The sequence below is a fragment of the Colletotrichum godetiae genome (genome assembly GCF_030913485.1).
Source record: "Colletotrichum godetiae strain CBS 193.32 chromosome Unknown BDP55scaffold_10, whole genome shotgun sequence".
Classification (NCBI taxonomy): domain Eukaryota; kingdom Fungi; phylum Ascomycota; class Sordariomycetes; order Glomerellales; family Glomerellaceae; genus Colletotrichum; species Colletotrichum godetiae.
In genome coordinates, this window is record NW_026851258.1 from 87,310 (window position 1) to 108,089 (window position 20,780).

The 20,780-nt window shown below is 53.5% G+C and overlaps 3 protein-coding genes across 3 annotated transcripts; all 3 read right to left on the reverse strand.

Annotated features, from left to right (window-relative positions):
* Positions 1-5,804: 5,804 nt before the first annotated feature.
* On the reverse strand, positions 5,805-6,663 carry BDP55DRAFT_737019 (uncharacterized protein; the record flags this gene model as incomplete). Its single annotated transcript, XM_060580365.1, has 3 exons — positions 5,805-6,188; positions 6,550-6,625; positions 6,661-6,663. 3 exons carry the CDS (start codon positions 6,661-6,663, stop codon positions 5,848-5,850), a joined length of 420 nt encoding a protein of 139 aa, XP_060432400.1. The 3' UTR covers positions 5,805-5,847.
* A 5,085-nt stretch (positions 6,664-11,748) lies between these two features.
* On the reverse strand, positions 11,749-12,856 carry BDP55DRAFT_27350 (uncharacterized protein). Its single transcript, XM_060566435.1, has one exon. It carries the CDS (start codon positions 12,463-12,465, stop codon positions 11,896-11,898), a length of 570 nt encoding a protein of 189 aa, XP_060432401.1. The 5' UTR covers positions 12,466-12,856; the 3' UTR covers positions 11,749-11,895.
* Positions 12,857-13,839: 983 nt separating this feature from the next.
* BDP55DRAFT_691985 (uncharacterized protein) lies at positions 13,840-15,766 on the reverse strand (the record flags this gene model as incomplete). The annotated part of the gene is made up of 3 exons (XM_060577051.1): positions 13,840-14,639; positions 14,805-15,443; positions 15,628-15,766. 3 exons carry the CDS (start codon positions 15,764-15,766, stop codon positions 13,840-13,842), a joined length of 1,578 nt encoding a protein of 525 aa, XP_060432402.1.
* Positions 15,767-20,780: the final 5,014 nt, after the last annotated feature.

Sequence of the window (20,780 nt, forward strand, 5' to 3'; positions counted from 1 at the left end):
AGTTTCGGGGGCTTTCCCCACGCAGTACCTGTATGCGATTGTTTTTCCTTCTAGGGGTGAGTAATTGTGGTGTTGATGGTGGTGACAGGGGCGGACTTGTCGGGCACAGTGAATGGATGATGGTTGGCCGCACCCATGAATCCATAGTACTCCGTGGTAGAACCATCGAACAAAGCCCGAGATGGCGCTAGGATGGAGGGAAGAAAGTCGGGGGAACGGTCTGGAGTGAAGGAAGGTGAGTGGGAAGGTAGGGTACGGAATACCTCAAGGTGAGGAAAGGTGAGGTGAAGGGGCGGGACAGGGCAAGGGGAAGCGCGGCAAGGTGAGCACCTCACCTTCACATAGCATGTTCCGATAGGTACGTATTCGCACGAATATCTCAGGCGCGGTCCCCTGGGAGCGCGACGATGGGAAGGAAGGGAAGCGATGAAGGGGTCGGGCAAGGAGTGGGGGGGGGGAGCGGGCTTGGATAGTTGACGCTAGAACGGTCCGTATTAGGTAAAGCTGGTCGAGGTAAGGCAACCATGATGTGTCCGTAGGGTATCGTGCCTGCCTAGTAGCTAAGGCAGGCAAGGTCCGGCAGAGAAAAGGGCACGAAGTTACGAACAATTGAGCGTTGGTAGGCTGTAGCACGTGTTGACGGTGCCTAGGTAGGGATCCGGCGAGGCGGCCGGCAAGAGATCAAACGGTGATAGGATGAGGCGCTCCGACGAAACGTTCCCCGTTCACGCCCACGTCCCACGCCCACGCCGCCCGTCGTCCGTCCACACGGCCGCAGCAGTGTTAGCACCGTGACCGTGACCGTGACTGCGGCCAGGGTCGGGGGGAAAACAGATCCCGAGCACGACCGATGGGAGGTTGCGATTGGCCTTGGCGTAGGTCGTTTGGGCCCTTGGAGCCGCTACTGAGTGGGATGTATAGTGCTCAACGATGTAGTATCCAAAGGACTACCTTAGTTACCGTGGCATGGAGTAATAGAAAGGTTGATGCTTTGACGTTTGCTCCTTTTTTTATATTCTTTCTTTATTTAAACTTTGAGCAGAGCTGTACCTACTCCGTTGTGATGGTGTAATTGGGACGGATGCCAAGACCAATCAACCTCCCTCCCCGGGTGGGCTGGGCTGGGCTGGGGGTTTGCTAAACAACGGATGCGTAACCGGAGTAGTGCAGAAGACGGGACGGGAAAGGCGGGAGAATTTGCAGCGAGGAATGGCCCGGGTTCGCATCAGGTGGAAGGAGAAGCTTCCGTCCCTGGAAACTCGGGAGTCGCAGTGAAAGCTAAGCTAACTGGCCAAGTGGTAGCACAAGAGTGAGTTGACATGAGGTAATGTGAGCTGATTTGGGACCTCACGCGCAGGGGGCATCCAGGCCGGAAGATTGCTGAAGAAGACGGAGAAATGAAGAGCATGTCCCAGGGTAACGGGCAGGCAAAGGAACGGGAGCAAGGCAGTGCTGGTAAACCATAAAGAGGCAAGGCGGGGGTGGTTGAAGAAAGGCAATACAGGACAGGCATGACCGTGGATGGGAATCTGTAGGGCAGGGCGTAGCGCATTTGCGGGCGAGGATGGCAGCAACATCCGTCTTCTTGTCCGATACATCAGACCAAACCGCATTGGATAGCACCAAGTAATGAGTTAATATAGCAAGAGCACTTGGGAGATCACGAAGTGAATACTACACTTGATCATGGGGGGGACTGGGTTACGTTAGTATGATGGACAGTGCAGATTGGTAACCGGAAGGTGGCCGGGCAGGCAGAGGAGAAGATGGCAAGGGGGAGCTGGAGCCGGCTTCTTTCCAGCTCCGCCCTGATGGGAAACTGGGGAGAGCCAGGTTCGAACGGAACATGTGGGCTCGAGTTGGACCTTCCTATGCCTGCCAAGTAGTGTACGAAGTACGGATAGGTATGGACATTTGGAAGCCTTCGCTTTCCACGGAATAGAGGCAAATATCAATGTGCGTCTCTGCGGCGTCTCCTACGAATTACCTCCTCCCTGGTCTGGATCACGACGATGAGATGAGCAGCATATTAGCGGGAGCGATCCGGTGACTGACCATGGCTGGGCAGGTAACATGTGTCGTATACTCCGTACTTCGTACCCATACCCAGGTCCCCCAGTTTGTTTGCTTTGCGAGAATGAGATGGCGACATGGCATGGCTTCTCCTCTTTGACACACAGACAAATTGCAAAGATTAAGAAGATATCCGTACTGCGGCCAGGGCATTTGGGATGGATACGGGAGATTCTTCACCCCACCTGCACGACGGTGGGAGGTGAGATGGTGGGCATTTACTTTTCTGGGAATCTCATATTTGGTAATGAGAGATGAGCTACTTTGAAAGAGTGGCACCTTGTACCGGGGTCAGTTTGACGAATCGCTTTTTGAGAAGCACGCCGCATGTCGAAACGTGAGGCTAGAAGACGGTATCACAGGGCAGAAAGGAGGGCGTGCCAAAGAGGTGCTCGCATCACTGTCTGATAGACTTGAAGAGACGCAAAGAAAATACCGCACTCTGGCTGTGTTTGAGACCGGGGTAAAGCGTAAATGTATCGAACAGCAGCAACAGCAATGGGCACGGTTCCAGATTACGAAAACGCACTGCACATCAGCAGCACTGAGCAAGCTGGAAGCCCAGGAAGTCTGCAGTACAGGTATCCGTAGATAGGTTAATGGTGGACGTTGATGCCACTTCCCTGCACTCCATACCTGAGCACTTCAGAAAGAGGCTCTCCAATGAGAGTAATGGCGCAGTCCACTTTGTAGGCCATGCCATGCCATGCCAAGGAGGCCCAATCAAGACGGAATGCACTCGCATTTGCATCAGCAGTGTCATTTCCCGCAAGTACATATAAATACAGGCTCTAGATTATACTGGGGTAGAGTGAGTATCCGTATGTACTTGATCACTTACTCATCTACGATGTGATGCTGCGCTGCGGGGTGAAGTCAGTCAGTCAGTCAGTCGTTCAGCTTGAACAGACAGCCCAGGCCTGGCTACTGTATATCGTAAAACTGCTCAACGAATACTTGGCTGCATGAGTGTCTGCAGGCGCATTGTGCATTTCGGTTGTCTTTGCACGGCTGAGAGAGCTGACTGGATATTGCAAGCACCTGGCTCATAATCGGGCGTGTCTCGTGAAAACGCAAAGTCCATCAAACCCTCAACCCTCCTCCTTTCCCTTAGCGTGAGGTGAGGTATCTTACCTCATTGCCATGGATGATGGATGATGGATGATGGAGCGCGGTGAGTGGGTCACTCCGGCTTTCGCCTGGCACCAGCAATCAGCTCTTAATGACCCCACTTTCGAGACAAGTACCCTCAAACTGCGAAGTACTTCTGCATCGGTTTGTACACCTCGAAAAAAGATACTTGACCCCATTCAACTTCGCTAGAACCACACCTACGTGGTCAATGCAGCCCAATGAGGACTGGCGTGGAGACTGGGCGGGCTGATAGAAACCGTCAGCCAAGACCCTGCCTTGCCTGATCCCTGTCAGCATGTGGTGATCGACCGTGCAGGGACTTGGGGACAGGGGAGATCCCTCTTCTTTCCCTTTTCGAAGCTCTCCCAGAAAACGGCAGGATACCCACAAGATGGAGTTTCCACTTTCCAATGTCTTTCCTTGGACCCTTGTCGGTTTGCCCGCTCGTGTGCCCCTCCCCCCTCCGCGTTCCCATCTGCAACCCTCCTCCTCCTTCCCTCCCACTGGCCTATCCCCTCGTTTTGACCATGCGCGCCTGGCAATTGGACTGCGCCCAATGCGCCCGTTCATGCTCCTACCTGCTCATACTCTACAAAGTAAGGCATCCTTCCCTTTCTCCTCAAAGTCTGTGATCCGTGATCCGTGATTCCGCACGATTAGACGGGGTAAGGAGGAATGGAAGGAAGCATGGAAGAGGTGAAAGGCAGAGAAAAGAGAAAGAAGAGGGGGGGGGGAGAGAGAGGGAAACAGCGACGAATTGGCCCCCGACAGGCATACCATACATTGTCGTCAATGAGCATCATCTTGTTGACATTACTGGCTTCGACTGGTTGTCTCTGGTGAGGCAACTTCTGCTGCCTTGTTTCGAATGGGTTAAAAAAAAAAACATCCGGGCATCTCGAGCGTGGTTTTGCCCACTCTTACACTCACTCACTCTCGCCATCACAATGCCAGGTACTACAGTATCTGGACGAACCCCATCGCGTCCAATGTACACTTTGCCATACCCAAGTATTTCTACGTATATGCCGGAATCTCAGCTTGAAGCTCCGCGTTGACTATCTATGCATGCGGACGTCACCTTAGGATTGCGTAGCTCATGGCGATCTTTTCGGCCCCTCTTTCACTCCTCTACTTTACTCTTCCTTTCGGCATCCCGAAGTCACACGTGTCTCCCAGCTTTCCAGACTATGCCCAAAATGGGTCGTTTCCGAGTGTGCAGAGTGTTTGGATGACAACGGCTCGTTGACACGCCGAGCCAACGACCTACAAGGACAAGGAAGGTCACTTTGAGTCAACCTAGCCAGTCGCTGTCGACCCTTCAATTTTCATCTTCAAACCCTGAGGTATCCAAACATTGACATGCAAAAATCACACCAGACCGTCACCCATACGTAAACCATACCTAGACCAAAAGCATGGGAAACCATAAACTCACCTGGAATACTCCGTAGTCTATCTCTAATTGACTTGGGTCGTGACTCGGACCCTTTCCGTCCATGGTTGTGAAGCCCTCCTGTCCCAAGAGATGAACGAGTGAGCTCTCATTTCAGCCCACCCTTCCTGTCAGCAACCTGCATATCATGTGATTGCCACGGTCTGACACCTTTTGTCAAACACGCGCCAGCCTCAACTTTGACAAGCTTCCATGAAGACTTTCGAAGCTTCCAAAGAAGCCCTCCTTCCCGTGTTGTCTTGCCACAAACTAAGCCCATCTACCGTACAAAGTGAAATGAACGCTATTGTCGGACAACGGCCTGGCCGAGACTGGATAGTTCAGGCGAGACCGTCAACTTTGCTGTTCTCCGAGAAGTAAGAGATATGAGATTGAGAGCCACATTCCGGTTCTGGATAGGCCGCGTCGAACGAGGCGAGGATGGGCCGGTAGCACAGTGAGAACCAATAACATGGGCTCAAAGCATTCATCCATTGAACCTGAAATCAAGGTGGACTGTGGGAGGAGGTTTGGACGTTGCACGTTGCAGAATCCCTTCGAGCCCCGCCGTTGCTTTTGTAGACGGGTTCGCCAGTCTCGTTGCTTTTGTTATGATTGCCAAGTATGCGTTACGCCAAACCGAATACTATCCAGTTCCTGGATTACATCGGGTGGGTATCAAATAGCTTAGTCCGTTTCGTCTCCATGCAACTACGAGGCTGGTCATCTAGATAGCATGTAACTTTGCGCACTGCACATGTTCCGTGTATGAATCTTTATGGATAGCGTCTAAGGCTTTACACTACTAACAATTGTAGGTTTATGTACGGAGTACTCCGTATGGATATCCCGTTCATGGCTACGACTGAAGAAGTGAAAGCCGGGAACAGGCATGTAGGCCCGGGTCGGCATCGGAGCGGTCAAGGGAAGGGGAGAAGTCGAGAAGGTGTGGGCGAATGGAATGCGAGGAAAGGTATCCGCGTGGATGACGGAAGGCGGGATTTGCAGAGGGCCAGCAAGGTGCCGGGCCTTATCTGCCTCACCGTACGGAGGGCCATGTCCGTACGGATACATTGGGTGGTGCGGATAGCTTATCTTTGTTTTTTGTCTATCCCCTGAGCTTGTATTTTTTTTCGTTTTGAACTACCGCCGGAGGAACCAGTGATGTGCTCCCAGGAATCGATCAAAGAGCGACGACCAGGTTATCAAATATATGTTCGGGTTGGCTGGGGCTCTTCGGGGCAATCGTACTGGAATTGGGAAGCAGCGCCGGGAACTGGCTGGAACCCCCCACTCACTCGAGGCTCGGTCTCTGCGGTCCCCCTCGGTCTCTGGGTGGGTGCGAGCGGGAAAGTGTCAAAGCACCCTGCCACTGCCAGTGCTTTCCGCCCGTCATCAGGGGCACGGGGGGTCGGACTTGAGGTCCGTAGTTTTCCCTTACCTAAGGCACCGAGGGCACGGTCCTGACTCCCCTGGGGGTTGAGGACTTGAGGTTGGACGTTGGTATGTGCCTTGGAATTCAGGTGTAAGAGAAGAGAAGCGAAGCCTGGGAAGGAGGAAGGAAAGGCAGAGCACGATACGTACCTTAGGTAGCTTCCAGTAAGGAACCCTGCGGTCTTTACCCCTCATCCTCCCGATACACTCCCATTCCCGTCTGCCATGGCAGCACCAACACCAACACCGGACGGGAGGAATCGCCTCACCTCTTGGAAAATTCCATCTTCGGCGCTAGAACAAATCTCCTGCATCGCTCCTGCACCGGTCCTGCATCGCCTAAACAGGCCGCCGTCACGCTACAGCTTCCTTGCTTTCTCCTAAGTTCCTAACCTAAGGTACCTGGCGTAGGTACTTTGGTCAAAGTATTTCTGCGCCACAAATCATCGACACTCCAGAGTGCGGATACTTACATAGTACTCTACCGACTTCGTACACAACAACACCTAGGTATCTCCTCCGTTCGGCATCATGATGGGCATCTTTCAACTGCATCGTAGGTTCGAGAAATGCTGGTTCCATACCATCTTGATACACTATCTATACGCCGTCTTTTATTTCGCTTTTCGCCGTCGATATGCATAGAGTTGAGGGCAAGGGCGAGGGTGAGCAGCAATTCTCCGCCTTTCCGCTTCACTTCACTCGATTCCCTCGATCCCAAGAAAGGACCACCATGACACCACACGGAGGACATATCCGTGCTTCACACAGCCGAACATACAATACTAGGATAGAGCAGACGGATAAGGCGCATCAAGGGACAGCCTACAGTCCGTGCTCACTCTCCTCTTCCTCGTCCACTCCGTCAGCCTTGAACCGCCCTCTTCCAGAATCCAGCAAGCATCTTCTGTAACCCCCGCCCCAATCCTCTCCGATCTAGCCCGGCTTAACTTCGCACTTGGCCGACGATGAACCAGGGGCAAGGCGTCTCGAGATGCTCTACACAGCAGCTTAGCGTCGAAAAAAGAGCCCTCTGCAGAGTACTTTGCCTTACAAGGCCGCTATCCTCGTTCAAGGGGGATGGAAATCCGTCACAGACGCCTGCGAGCGCGCACGAAACCCTGCCGTCTGCTCGAAGGCCCCGGCAAACTCAATCCCAATTCCAAAAACCTCGACAAGGCCGTTTTACACCATAAGCGGAAAGATGGTGCTTGGCACGGTAAGGTACGGGTAAGGAGAGTTAACCGGCCGGTAGGTTAGGTTTTACGACTAGGTCGAGTGGGCAGACAATGAGCCAGACCCATACCGACCCGAACCAGGACAGAGGGACCTTCAAACCAATCCCCCCAGGGCCCCAAAGCTGAGTGGTGTGTGTGGAACACTGATCCTCAACCACTGGCAGTTGCTCGGCACTTTCCGGTCCAGGATTCGGCTCCCTGCTTTTCGGGGCAGTGAAATCCGGCGATTTTACATCATCGCCAAAACGCCGGATGCTGAAAGACTCCGGTGGTGCCTCAACCCCCGTCCAAGACTCTCGAAACCCTAGTCCTGGACCTGGCAACACTCGAGAGCGGGCACAGTCGCTGGCTAGTGGAAACCCCTCATGACCCAGCTCCCAGCTCCCAGCTCTGGCTCCCACCAGCACCAGCTCCAGCTCAAACCCCAGCCCCCGGCCGGCGGGGTAGCAAGAATGCTGCACTGGGACTCGATTGGATTGGATGAATTCCTCGCTGGTTTAGCCTCGCGTCGCCTCCCACCTAACGACCCTCAACCCAGATATCGTGCACCAGAGTGAAGAGCACAGCACACCAAAAGGCACAGGCGTAAGGCGCAGACACGATAGCATCAACTCTGATGCCTTCGCTATCTAATGCGGCTGCCCACGGCCCTGATGAACGCTCGGGCGCTCATCTCTCCCCAGGTTCATAGCTGGAAAGCGCTACGCCTCAAAGGGTCAAAATCTTGACCAAAAAAGAGAACTGTTGCTACAGTACCTTACATCGAAGCTCAGGTAAGGCAGGTGTTTCCGCGAGAATTCACCTTAAGTCGGGGGGTTGCAGGTTCTAAAGCAGGGGGGAATTCAAAGTCCACCAGAGCTTCTGTCCAAAGTGGAAAGGCTCACCTGGAGATGTGTGGCCGCCTTTACTTCTTCACCCACCTCATACAATCTGCCTTGCGAATTTCCAAGCCTACCTTACAGTTACGGATACCTTGCTTCGGTACCCGTTCTGGCCTACGCTATCCGTGCACTACGAATACGGAAACAGATACAGAAAGTCCATAATCCACCCTGCCGCATCGACCATTGCCAAAAGGGTTCATTGCAAAGCCCATGACAACCTTGGGCCATTAATGACGGGTCAGCTCAACCTTTCCCCCGGTTTTCAGCGTCGCATTTCATCCATATCCTGTTGCGGGACGGAGTGGGCGACGCACCAACCCTCCGGCAATATCCTCATATCATCTTCCCCGTCACCTTCAGGGGCCCTGGAACGGGGTGAGGAGAAAAATAACCCAAGTCAGCCAGCTGTCAAATAAAAGACCAAACAAGACGGCCAAATGAAACCTAGTCCTGCTTGTATACAGCACCTGGCAAGCGGGCGAATGGTCCGCCCGCATCAGCGCCGCCCACTCGTCCCGAGCCCACGGGGCGTCCTGATGCCGTTGAACTCTGATGCATCGGTGTATCCCCGGTTCGAACATGGCCAGCCTAGTACTGTCGGACCTGGCCCGGCCGGGTCTTCACTGCCCTTGACGGAGTGCCGTTGCACGCGTCAATACTGCCTACTACGGATACGTAGGGTATGGATGCCCACGTACGCACTGCCCTTCATCCAAAGTTGCTTGGCGCCAAAGTGTTTACCCAGAACTTGGTTTCTGACCATTGCTGAGAGCAGTCTCACTTGTGGTTTGTCGTCGATGCCAGACACCACACGCAGGACCAGCACGAGTTGAGGTAACCCTGCAGAGCGGGCGAAACCCGCAAGCCAAGCCTCGATTCAGGACGATGTCCCCTGGCTGGGACTGGGTACGTATCCCTTTTCTCCCAGCCCATCCCCTGCCACTCAGTCAAAGTGACTCCGCGACTCCGCGACTCCTCTGATCGCTGATAGTTCACTGCCTTTTAATCTATCGTTAGCGCGGTCGTCTACATCACTTACGTATTCTCAGGAGTTTGCCTTGGAAGGCGCCAAACTCTAAAGCACTTCCTGTCGTCAGGTTTTCGATCGCCTGATGCATCTCGACTCTTGCGGAGACAGCAACTTGCATACCCGATAGAGAGAGGGCCCGAGGGGGCAGATGTATTACACGTCGACCCATAATACCATGTCGGCTTGCGCGAAGCGAAGGCTACTGGAGCGTTCGTGGCATGCGCCTAGCCCGTTGACAAGGCCTAGTCGGGTTGAGATGTAAGACTTCTCTGACACCAGATCTCGACTTTACAGGTGACGCTATTCTGCATGTGTCAGCGCCCGCTGCGAGACAAGATCGGCCAAGACGGCGACGGCAACACAATCGTTCCAAGGCAAAACAAGCTGCGGAAGTGGACTGCAGTCTATAGACATCGCCAATATCTCACTTGATCAATTGTCTTGCTTCTCGGAGTCCGGACCTCTGCATAGCGGACACTACGAGACCCAGAACCAAGACTCGAGACCTCCGACGAACTGGTACTTGGGTCTGGCTCCTCTCTCTATGGGCCCGCCACGTTCGCTACCTACCATCGCCCCTCCACTGGTGTGCCTATGTTAATTACTCCGTCCCTTCGCCGGCAGCCCGCGAACACCTCATGCATCTTGGCTCTGGCGGCTGGCCCTCGGCGCACGCGCGTTCGTCGTACGCATTGCTTTCTAGACAAAGATGGTGGCAGTGGTTGTGGCTCATCAGGAGCCTCTCGGAAAATAGGTAAGGCGCAAAGCGATTGTTGACAGGGCTCAGACCGAAGCGAGTCTAGGAAGGGCGGTCAATTTGTCGCCCGTACCACCTTGAATTGATTGATTATCCAAGGCTCCGCATCGTGTCAACCATCTCCTTGGACAATCCGCATAATACATTGTACGAGTTGCAACATATTCAACAAAATGGAGCACTGGAGCACGCCCAGAGATACGGAGGGGCCCGGATGCGGCACACGAAGGAGAGAGAGCGAGGCTTAACTCGTCCAAGACTCCAAGTGGAGGTGACATCTTGCAGGCGAACCCACTCCACGTCACAGCATATCCATGCCATTCCTCCCCTCAACACCCGAGCCCAAAACACACTCATTTTCATCTTGTTGCACCCCCACCGGGAATGGGGAAAGGAAGACATGTCGAGAGGGGCAAGGGAGGAGATGGGGCATCAGTGGGATGGTCCATATCCAGAACGGCGTCTACGAGGCACAACACGGCTGGCGCACATCGCTGCTTTCCAGGTCTTTGGTATTGAACACGGCCTGCTGCTGTCCTTGGATCATCAAATGGTCCCATGTTGCTCTCAAATTAGAATAAGAGTGCTGCTAGTGTAGCAGACACCCGCCGACCAGGCCGATACCCTTCCCCCTCGTCCGTCCCCATCGCACCTTTCAGATCAACAGCATGTGCGTTTGGTTGGCCGTTATGATGGTTTTGCCAAGTCGGGGGGATTCCTGTCGCTTCTCTCTCCCATCGGCTAATTTATCACATCGCTTAAGATAGCAGCATGCGCTTAGAAGATCCCTTCCTCGACGAGACAGTTGAGCTATGAGGCTCTGGGCTTCTGTCATTTTTGATACATGCCACGAACAGCGATCAGGGACCAGGGCCGGCTGTTCACTTCGGGAAACCGGTGGAACTAAGTAATCATGTATTGATTGCTGCTGTGGATGATGGCTGCAATGATTGACCGACCGTCAGGTCGACCGTTTTCTGTTGTTCATTTCTGTCTCTTCATAGTTCAGTGGGGGTCTTTGCTCATCACCTTCTTCCAGGTGTTGCGTGGGACTGGAACGACGACACAGTTGCTTTATAACCCCGGTAGACGCCATTCTTAACCATACCAGATGAAGAGAGGGAGAGAGGGTCAAAGCAACATTGACGATACTGCGACCTTCTCTTCCCAGGTCTTTCGATGCGGCCATTCAATCTTGGCCTTGCTCGTTTCCGCTCGGATCGAGAAAATTGAACAGAGAGTTCACCGGTGTAGGAGTGTGAGTGGATACGGACCATTTCGTCTACTCTGTCACCTGTAGTACTGTACGGAGTACTACTTCTATGGATCTTTTTCTGCTCAGATCAGGAGAGCAAGAGAGATTGGCCTCCTTGTAACAGAGAGATTGAAGGCAGAAATATGAGGTGGAAAGCGTTCCAAGCGATAGATTGAATTTACATTAACAGCAACCACCCGAACCACCACTACACTACAGCTGGGCGTTGGCAGAGGAGAGGAGTCGACGGGCAGAGCGGGCACTCGCGCGGTTTGTGCGTCTATCCATGCGGCAAGGGCGCCTCCCCTTGTCTGAGAGGGCCCCATGTTAACCCGTCGTCCCTGTTCTGGGTCCCACCCCATCCCCCTCTCTTATTGGAACTCGTTGGCACCACCAACCCATCAATTCACTACGAAGTAATGTGGACTCTCTCTTTTTTCCCTCTTGTCTGATGGGCGCGGCGATCCGGACATAGACTTTTCTTTACCTTGTCGTCCAGTCTCGATCTCTTTCTTGTCTCCGGCCGAAAAAGCTGACATGGTTAAGTTTTTGGTGGTGCGGTCAAACTGCGTCCCCTAGCTAGACCTTGTCAATCAGTTCAATGGGGACAAAGTCTACATGGGCCCTTGTGATGTCAGCAGCCAGGGCGAGACACTCAGACAACACAGCACAGCAGCGCCGGCCCGGCTCGGCTGAGTATGGTCAGAGGAGACGGAACGCATCCTATCGGACAGCCCAGCATCAAGCCTAGCCAACCTAATGACCAAAACGAGAGAGAGAGACATGCAGACAGAGAGAGAGGCAGAGAAAGTGTAAAACGGCTCAGTCGGCTTTCCGTGATTAAACCAATGCCTCGTCTGAGGAGAGAGAGAGAGAGAGAGAGAGAGAGAGAGAGAGAGAGAGAGAGCACAAAAAAAAAAAAGGCACTGTCTGTCGACATGTCTTGGAAGCTATTGTCCACTGCATGGCGAGCAGCAACCTTCCAAGTCTTGGACATTGCAGATTGGAGACGGGGCAAGGTTGTTCTAATTTTCGTAACCTTTCGACACACTCTCTCTAAACTGAAGAGTTTTAACCCCCTTTCGGTTGGATCAAGTCTCATTACTTGTATGAAGGGGAGAGGAGCTGCAGGACGGAGTATACGTAGTATGTCATGCCCATGATGCGTAATAGGTAATGGGGTGTGGTGTGGTGGGTGTGTTTTTGTCAGAGGTAGGTATCCCATCTCTATCCGTACGTACTATTCTTTCGTCCAGCAGCAGCAGCAAAAACAAATCCCGTAGGCGAGGAGGAGGAAGGAACAGGGGTATCCAACATAGAGTTTTCGACTGTTGCCGTTCTTTCCAAGATTTGGTCTTGGTGTACTTGGTATTATTATTCTTGTGTCGGTTCCTCGGATTAGAACCGGAGTTGAGACCCCCCATCCTCTCTCTCTCTCTCTCTTCGGCTACGAACGGTTACGAAGTCTCTTTCTCTCTCTCGGAGTCTCTGTCCTCTTTCTCCATTGCGGCATCTCGCTGCTGCATTGTGATAGCCGGGGGTGGGTGCTATAGTCCTATAGTGTTGCTGCGTGTGACGGGACTGACGACTCGAGGGAGAGTTGATGATCGGCGGTCCCTATGTTGTCATCATCCGCCTTTCTAGACGACAGAGTTCCGTCCCAAACCACCCAAAGTCAACTAGCTACCCCATTTTCTGTCGAATCTCTTTTCCCCTCCCCTGTCCACGTCTCTCTCTCCCGCCCGCGCGCGCGCGTGCTCGATTGAACTCATGAAATCATCGTGTGGACATAACGTTGCAACCAAATTCTTGGGGTAAAAGATCACGAGCAATAGGAAACTTTCACTCTCTAATGTGTACGTATGCGTTTGTATGTGTGAAATCTGTTCATCAAATTTTGTGGTTTCTTTCTTGCGTGGTCTGCATGGGATTTCTCCTCTCCAGCCCGCATAACTATGGTTAAACATCAAAAAATCCATAATCACATTCTTTTAATTCCATCCCAGAATGTGTGTGTATCATCCCCCGTTCACCCAAGAAAGTCTAAAACCGCCCGATGGTTTGGTACCCAAAATGATGAAAAACAAAAAGGTGAAAAACAAAAGGCGAAAAATAGTAAGAAACCCTCCAAATCCCTGTAAAGCGCCTTCCTTTTCTCCAAGTCTCCCAGCAATTCGAACAATAACAAAAAAAAGCAGTGATAATTTGGGGGTGGTCGCAGAATTCCTCCAACCTGTTTCTGATGCACCGGTATCGCGGGTTAAAAAAGAAGAGAGAAAAAAGGTCGTGAGTCAAAAGAATAGAAGCAGTCCCAGCCACCGTACTCTCCTGGCCCGCATTCGAAATGCCATAACGAAGCCAACCCGTTTTTGTTTTTATCTACTACAACAGACCCAATCAGGCAAAGTGTGTGTGTGTGCGTGTGTTTGATGTGTTTCCCCCTTGAGAGGTCCCATCCCATTCCAGCTAGAATGAAACTCCATTCTCATAACAAAGGAGGAAGGAGGACGTGGAAGAAAATTGGAGACTAATAGCTCCAAATTGTGAAGTATGGACAAGTAAATTGGTGAAGAATTTGGCGCCAAGTGTCGTATCCGTCTCAGGAACCTTCGACTGCAACACAGCCACGAAGCTCGGGGTAACGGCGAACGAAGTTCTCATTGAGGCGCCAGTTTTCGAGGCGCATTGCGTGGGCAGTAAACGTGTCACTGAGCCACATCTCTCCAGATTGCGGGTCAACCACCAAGGCGTCAATTGGACGTGCCGCCCAATTGATCAGTCTCAAGCTAGACGAGTAGACGCCTTGGAATTCTTCGTTGGCATACAGCTCCTGCCGTTCGATAATAGCAGTGCGCAGAGGTGCCCACAGAATGAGATCAACCCACTGAGGATGCGGGAGTCTTGTCTGGCACGGCTTCGGCGTGAGTTCAGGCACAATGGCTTGATATGCCTCACGCGTCGGGTGTACCAGCCAAGCGATGGCTCGTTGAGTGATGGCGAAGACTGCCAGGCGCTCAATAACGTTGGTGACACCTGCCTTGTTGACGAGAGCGGTGATAAGCTCAGCCATGGGATGCTTGGCGCCAGGACCCGTGACTGTTGTGGAAGCGGCTCGATCAAGGTCGGCTAGCTGGCATCGTGGAGGTTCTGTCGAAGGCGAGGCCGGATGATACTCGAGGAAATTCTTCACGTTGACCCTAGTAGGTCGGAGGATGTTTTCGAGAGACTTCAGTTGCGACAGTCGGCGGCAGTCCTGAATGAAGCCGACTATCAACTGGTCGACTCGACAAGTTGGCGGGACGATGAGGGTCGGAATCTCCCAAAGGGTGGTGCCGGGCTGGCGGATCAATGAGCTGACGGTTGTTGGTAGTACACCGGAGTTGGATACGAATTCCACGACTGCTGGTGATGAAGATACGGCTGATGATGGTGGGAGATGGGAACCTGCGACTGATGACCCATTGAGTGGTGGTTGTGAGGGTATCCAGCGTCTAGAAGCTGAGTGGTTAGCGTCTCAGAATTGCGTTGCAACCCAACCACCGCACATAGGGGAAGACAACCTACCAGAGTCGACATCGTCGTATTCACTCATCTTTGCCGGAATGCTTCGGGCATCCATCATCGGCGCGGGGACGCTCGTTGGGATGTAGCCTGCGCCGTACTCATCTGTGTTGGCGGACGATGACGGGCTTGAAACGGTGGAAGGAACGGAAACAGGAATGCCTGGGCCCCATGACTCTGACGCATCCGGCATGGGCACGTAGGAGGGACCAAGTTCTTGCATCACATTGTAGTCACCGTTTGAAGGAAATGGCGAGGAGCGAGGACTGGGGACTGCGCCACTAATAGAGCTCAGGTTGTCGTCGTATACTGGAGCCGAGTCAGCACGAACCAGAGGCAACCACGCAGAAGACGAGGCAATGGAAGCAGCCGTACCTGAATTTGGGTAGGACTGCCCATTGGGAACGCCCATGCTCTCTCTGAGCTTGAACAGTTCCTCTTCAAGTGCCTTGTTCTTGCGCAAAAGCTCCTGGACGGTGTGGCTCTGATCGCGGCCGCGCTCGCTCTTGAGCTCCTCAAGCTCTCGCTCGAGACGCTCAATGTGCTCCTTCGTTCTGGCCCTGATGGCGCGCTGAGCTTCTCTGTCATTGGCACGCTTACGCGCAAGCTGGGAGGGCGTCAAGGTTGAGACGCTTCTGGTGCCTGTTGGGGCGAGACGTCCAAGTCAATATATTGTTCGTACATGAGAACGTAGAAGGGGACGATGGTGGTAGAGTGGGAGCTAAAGAGGGAGGTGGGGGGTGATCGAGGCGAAGACGGCAGATGGGTAGAACCGCATAACCGCCGCCATCGTCGTCATCTCATGAGTGGTGCTGGTGATGCGTACCCTTGCGCTTGGTAGGCTTTGTAGGCTCTGCGGAAGCTGATCGTGTCATGTTGTCGGCGGCGTACTTGTCGGCGTGGTGTGCAACAACGGTAATGGTGACAGGTCTGGATCGAGTGTTGGCAACGGCAGAATGGGCCATGCTCTAAGGTAGAAGACTGAGTGGAGGAAGAGAGAAACGGGTCGGTCGACGAGTTGTAGTTGTTGTTGTTCGAATTGTCAAGGCAGGGATCAAATCAAGGGAATCGAGAGAGCGCGCATCTTGGAGTTATAAGATCTATTGACGACAAGAGCAGACACAAGAACAGGCCCTTCGAATGCCGGCGGCAAAGTAGTTTCAGGGCAGCTAGGAGCGACGAGTACATAGTACCTCAGTACGACGATACGTATCTTTTCGAGCATGGGTCTAGGGGGTAGAGAAGGAGACAGGGCCAGTGACTTTTGGTAAAGGTTGAGGACAAGCAGGAGTGTGTGAGTTGATCGTGGGTGGAGGCAGGGTACGTACTGCACCGTACTCCGTACCTCTACCTCGCAGCTCGAGGAAGGCCACTAGAAACTAGCAGTACATAAGGTAGGGAAAATAAGAGCAGGGTTCGAGAGGATGCATGCATCCGGGCTAAAGCAGCCCAGTCTTGAGGGTAAGGACGTGGGACCGTACCGTAGAGTGAATGTGTACCGTAGGTAGGGGTGTAGGGTAAGGATGGAAAGGATGGCAGCAGAGAGATCACGCCGCGCAGAAAGTATCCAAGGAGCCGTAGGTACAACGGGCCCCGAGTGCTTCTAGGACAGAGAAGGGTCAAGAGTATCGGTGAAGAGACGTAACTTGGCACATGACAGTCGATGTTGGGCACAGACATGGCGCAAATTACTAACTCACTTGAGAACAACTTACAGATCTTTCAAGGATGGGCTGGGGATGGAGGGGAGTGGCAGGGGTCTGATCAGAAGAGAGGTACAAGACAGCGGCAGGGAACATGGGAGAAGACGAAGAAGAGGACGAAAGACAAGGCAGCGAGCAAGACGGGACCCGGGGTGTGGGAGGGTACGCAGATTCCCTCGATCACAGCAATGTAGACATGTACCTTTTGGCGGCCAGTTACCCATCGGCCGCGACGGGGCCGGGGGGCGTGAAGAGGGAGGGGGTGGAGGCTGGAGGGTGTGGATGGTGGCCAAGGGGGGCGTGATGTGAAACCAGGGGGGCGTGGGGGACGACTTTGTGTGAGGTGAATCTAGGAGAACAACAGAAGAGAGAGATGCCTCTTTACCTTAGGTAATGTGATGAATGGGCCACCACATTCGCATGCCCCGGTTACGGTGCTTTTTGCTGTGTGTGCCTCATACTGCAGTAGGTAGTCGGAAACTACGTGTTTTGAACGCGGAGGTAACATACTTCTTCAAGTTACTTCGAGGTGTAAACAAGTCACCGCGGAAATCGAGCGAGGAATTGCTGCGAGCCAGATTCCGCCGCTCTGCTAGTATCCAAGCTGTGGGCAGTATTCTTCCCCCAAACCAAAAGAACTTCGTTCGGCTAGGTTTTGGGTTTGCCTTTCCTCTGGTCCTCGTCTGGAGAGCGAGAAGATGGAGTAGGGTGACGGGAAGGAAGTGCTCTCTCCCACCTCATGGATACTATATCTGCAGGGGGAGATCCTCGAGCAGTAGCAGTCGATGTGGGTGGGCAACCTCCTGCCCCGTGATTGTGGCCTTGTGCTGCTGGCTCGAGTCCGACTTTCGATCTCAGCGAACGGGTTCCCGGTGGGGTTGCTTATCCGTACCGCAGGTAGGGAAAGGTAAACGGGGCCAAGGTAAGGCAAGCATACATAGGGTTGGGAAAAGGTTAGCTGCTGGGCTGGGTGAGGTGACGAAAGGGCAGGCCGGCAAGGAATGGGCAAAGCAAGGCAAGGCAAAGCCAAGGTTACGGGAAAGGAAAAGGTACCCAGGTGCCTTGTCGGATCCGTTGAAGATGACAACCAAATCAAACTCCGACTTCTCCTCCCGCACTTGACCTTGTATGGTCTTGCGGCTTGCCCTGCCATGCCCAAAAACGCTGCTATACCCTCTCATGGGATGGACCATGGGCCCTGTCCTGTCCGCCCTATCCATAAATGCGTACGGAGTATGAAGTGGGCACGATGAAGAAGACGAGATAATCCCGTCTGGGCTTACATATTGCGTTGACCTGACGGCTCGGAACGGGGGGGGCTTGCAAGGCGGGTGACGAGGCCTGTTGAAGACCAGCATCTAAGACGACGAGGAACTTTGAAGAGCAACAGTCCCGTCCGGCTGATGCTCGGAATAGCCACACCCATGGCATGTCCATGGCCTGTGTGTCGGCCAGCCCATGGAACGCCCAGACCAAGAAAGGTGAGGTAATCTCCAATGCCCATCTCGTTCAAATCCGTATTGTGTATTTCGTAGAACGAGGGGCGGAAAAAGACATGTCCAGATCCTGGAAGGCTGGAGTTGGGGTGGTGCGTGTTTGGTTTGATCTGGCTCGACCTCAATCAATCCCAACCCTGACCACCACCATCCGCGCGCAATGTCGTCCCATTCGACGAAAGGCTTAGGTTGAAGCAGAAGCCAGGCAATTGCCAGGCCAGGCTGAGCCAGTAGGGCCAGACCTATAAGCCTCAACTCTGCTCGAGGCTCAGCACTGCTGCACCGCTGCATTTGCTAACGCATGCCCAGCAGCCCAGGGAAACCTTCGGCCAGCCTCCGATGACCGGGGGGGTTGCGATACAATGACGAAATGATGTATTTTTTCCCTCTCTTGCCGCGCCGCCAGGTCTTGTCATCTTGTTGGAGTATGGGTTATCAAGCTACAGATAGAAAGCAGTTAAAGGCAAATTCGATCCGTACGGAGAGAGAGTACAGTACTTCTGTATCTGTACTTCAAACCCGGAAATTCACCAATGGGCAGCAGAGCGCAGACGTGCGGCCGTGGGCGGGAAGTGCGCGCTCAGGGATGGTTTAGCAAAGCACAATCGCATACACTGCCCATGTGTGATGTGAGGGTGTGAGTGGTCGATGAAGTACGAAGGAAGTGTGTGTATCCGAAGAGGGAATGAGAATGGACTCGGTCTCTGGGTGTCGAATTGATTGTGGGCACACACACGCCATTGGCACACACACGAACATTCGTATACTCTTACACTCACACTCACTCATAACAGAGACAGAAACACGCGCGCGCGCAAATAGATGAGGAGAGGCATGTCGAGTTCCATTATGAGTTAACCGGGAAGTGAGTGAGGATCGAAGGTGAAGTGTGAGGTGAGTGTGTGAGGACCAGGGCCCACCGCCCGTGAGGTCAGTTGGGCCCAGAGGTAAATTGTGGGAAAAGGTGGAGATACCTTACAACAGAGGGGGGCACGAAGGGGTACGTATCCACATGCGAGAAATAAACTTTACGCTAAAGCCAGATCTGTCGTAGCTTGGTGGGCGCCGATACGCGGCCCAGTAGCGACCGCAACAGCCAATAAGAAGGTCAGCAGCGAGGGAGAGAGACAGCGGAAAAAGTGGTCTGCTACTGGATACCTAAGTCCTAAGGTACCCAAGGTACCTCTATCGACCGGGCAGCAAGCAGCACCTTCACCCTCAACCTTGAAGCCCTCCTCCTCCTCTTCCTCAGCGATGGAACTGCGACCAGCCAGTCTGCTGCTGGCAGCTGCTGTCCTCTCGCACTCATTGGATTGGAATTCTTGTCCCCCCCGTCGGCGTGTCGGTACGTACCCGACTACCGTGAACAGTCTCTGCTATTGCTAGCACCATGCAAGTGCACGGAAACCTGCTCCCACTTCGCTGCTCCGGCGGCGGCCAGCCCGACCGATACCTTGTCCCCCTCCATCACATCCAACCGTAACACGCTTGTCCCTTTTTAGAGGGGTTCTTCTGCCATGGGCGGCCGGGCATGGTTCGTTGTCGGCCGACCTTTGGGGGGCGGCTGCGTGGTGTGCGGGCAGTGAGATTGTGTATCCGTAGCCTGTAGGCGCCTTAAGAGGCTCAGACCGTAAGTACGAGAAGAACCGAGAAACTCTAGCTAGCCATCTCTGTATTTTCGCATTCGAAGCGACGAGCAGCAATAACCAACTTGGGCAGTCGCAAAAGATTTGGCACCATGTGGACAAGAGGCTCCAGAGTAAAAATATCCTCCGCCGTCGGGCCTTCTCACTCAAAGAGCGCAATAGAAAGTGGTGTCATAGAACGTCGAGGGTCTCCTACCTAGTATCCGTAGTAGAAACCGTTTGCCAAATGGAGTATTCCGGTGCGGAAACCCTACCCAATATCACCTAGTCCACCTCCACTGGCACAACGTCCTCCGATCAAGACACAGAGAGAGAGAGAGGTTGGAGCCACTGCGTATCGACCACTAGTGTGTTGCGTCGTCCTTTTGGAGGAAAGAGTCTTGGATCTACCCATCTTCTGAGGCCTTCTAGCACCTTCATTGCATAGTCAGGAGAATAAGACGAGAAATGCGACCTGACGGCGGCGGCGGCGGTTTCGAATGGCGTGTTCGGGCCTAACGAACAAGAGAGACCTTCTAGCCTGCCGACCAGAAACATTGAATACCAGCCGCCCTGTGCCATCAGTGCCGGAGCCACTGCCAGGAACTTATCGGCTCGCCCGCTTCACGTTCGTCGTCTTGTCTGGCGACAGACATTCTAGCTTTCGGTGAGCCACGCCGCGATGACAATTCATCCAACGGCCAAGGCGGTCTTTGCAACTAGCACGTCCGACGATCGGATCCAAACTGCACCTGGCCTAGAGTTCACGACGGCTCGCCAGCCTCGTCATCCAAAGTGCCCCAAGGGCCTCGATTTGAACCCCCATCGGCTCCGTTGAACACATGTTCAAGTGCCCACTCCCGAACGGCATCCTCGGATTCCGTCGTGGGTAGGCCACGCGAAATTGAGATATTCTTGTCTTTTCACCGCTTTCGAATTGGCTGGCTTGGAATTAGAACTGGGCTGGAGAGCGGCGCGCGCGCGCGCACACCATACACGGTACACCTCCATGTTGTAACTGAATGGCGGCGTCCATCATGGTCGTTCCAATCATCGGACCTGGTTCCGATTGCCCAATCCCACAGGATGCCGCTACTGAACTGCCGTTGTCAATCTTTTTCCCCGATTGCTTTTTTTTTTCGCCTTTCGGAATGC

Excerpts from the sequence above, each read along its gene's own strand:
- BDP55DRAFT_27350 (XM_060566435.1), bottom strand. The coding sequence starts at position 12,465 with ATGGGATACCTACCTCTGACAAAAACACACCCACCACACCACACCCCA.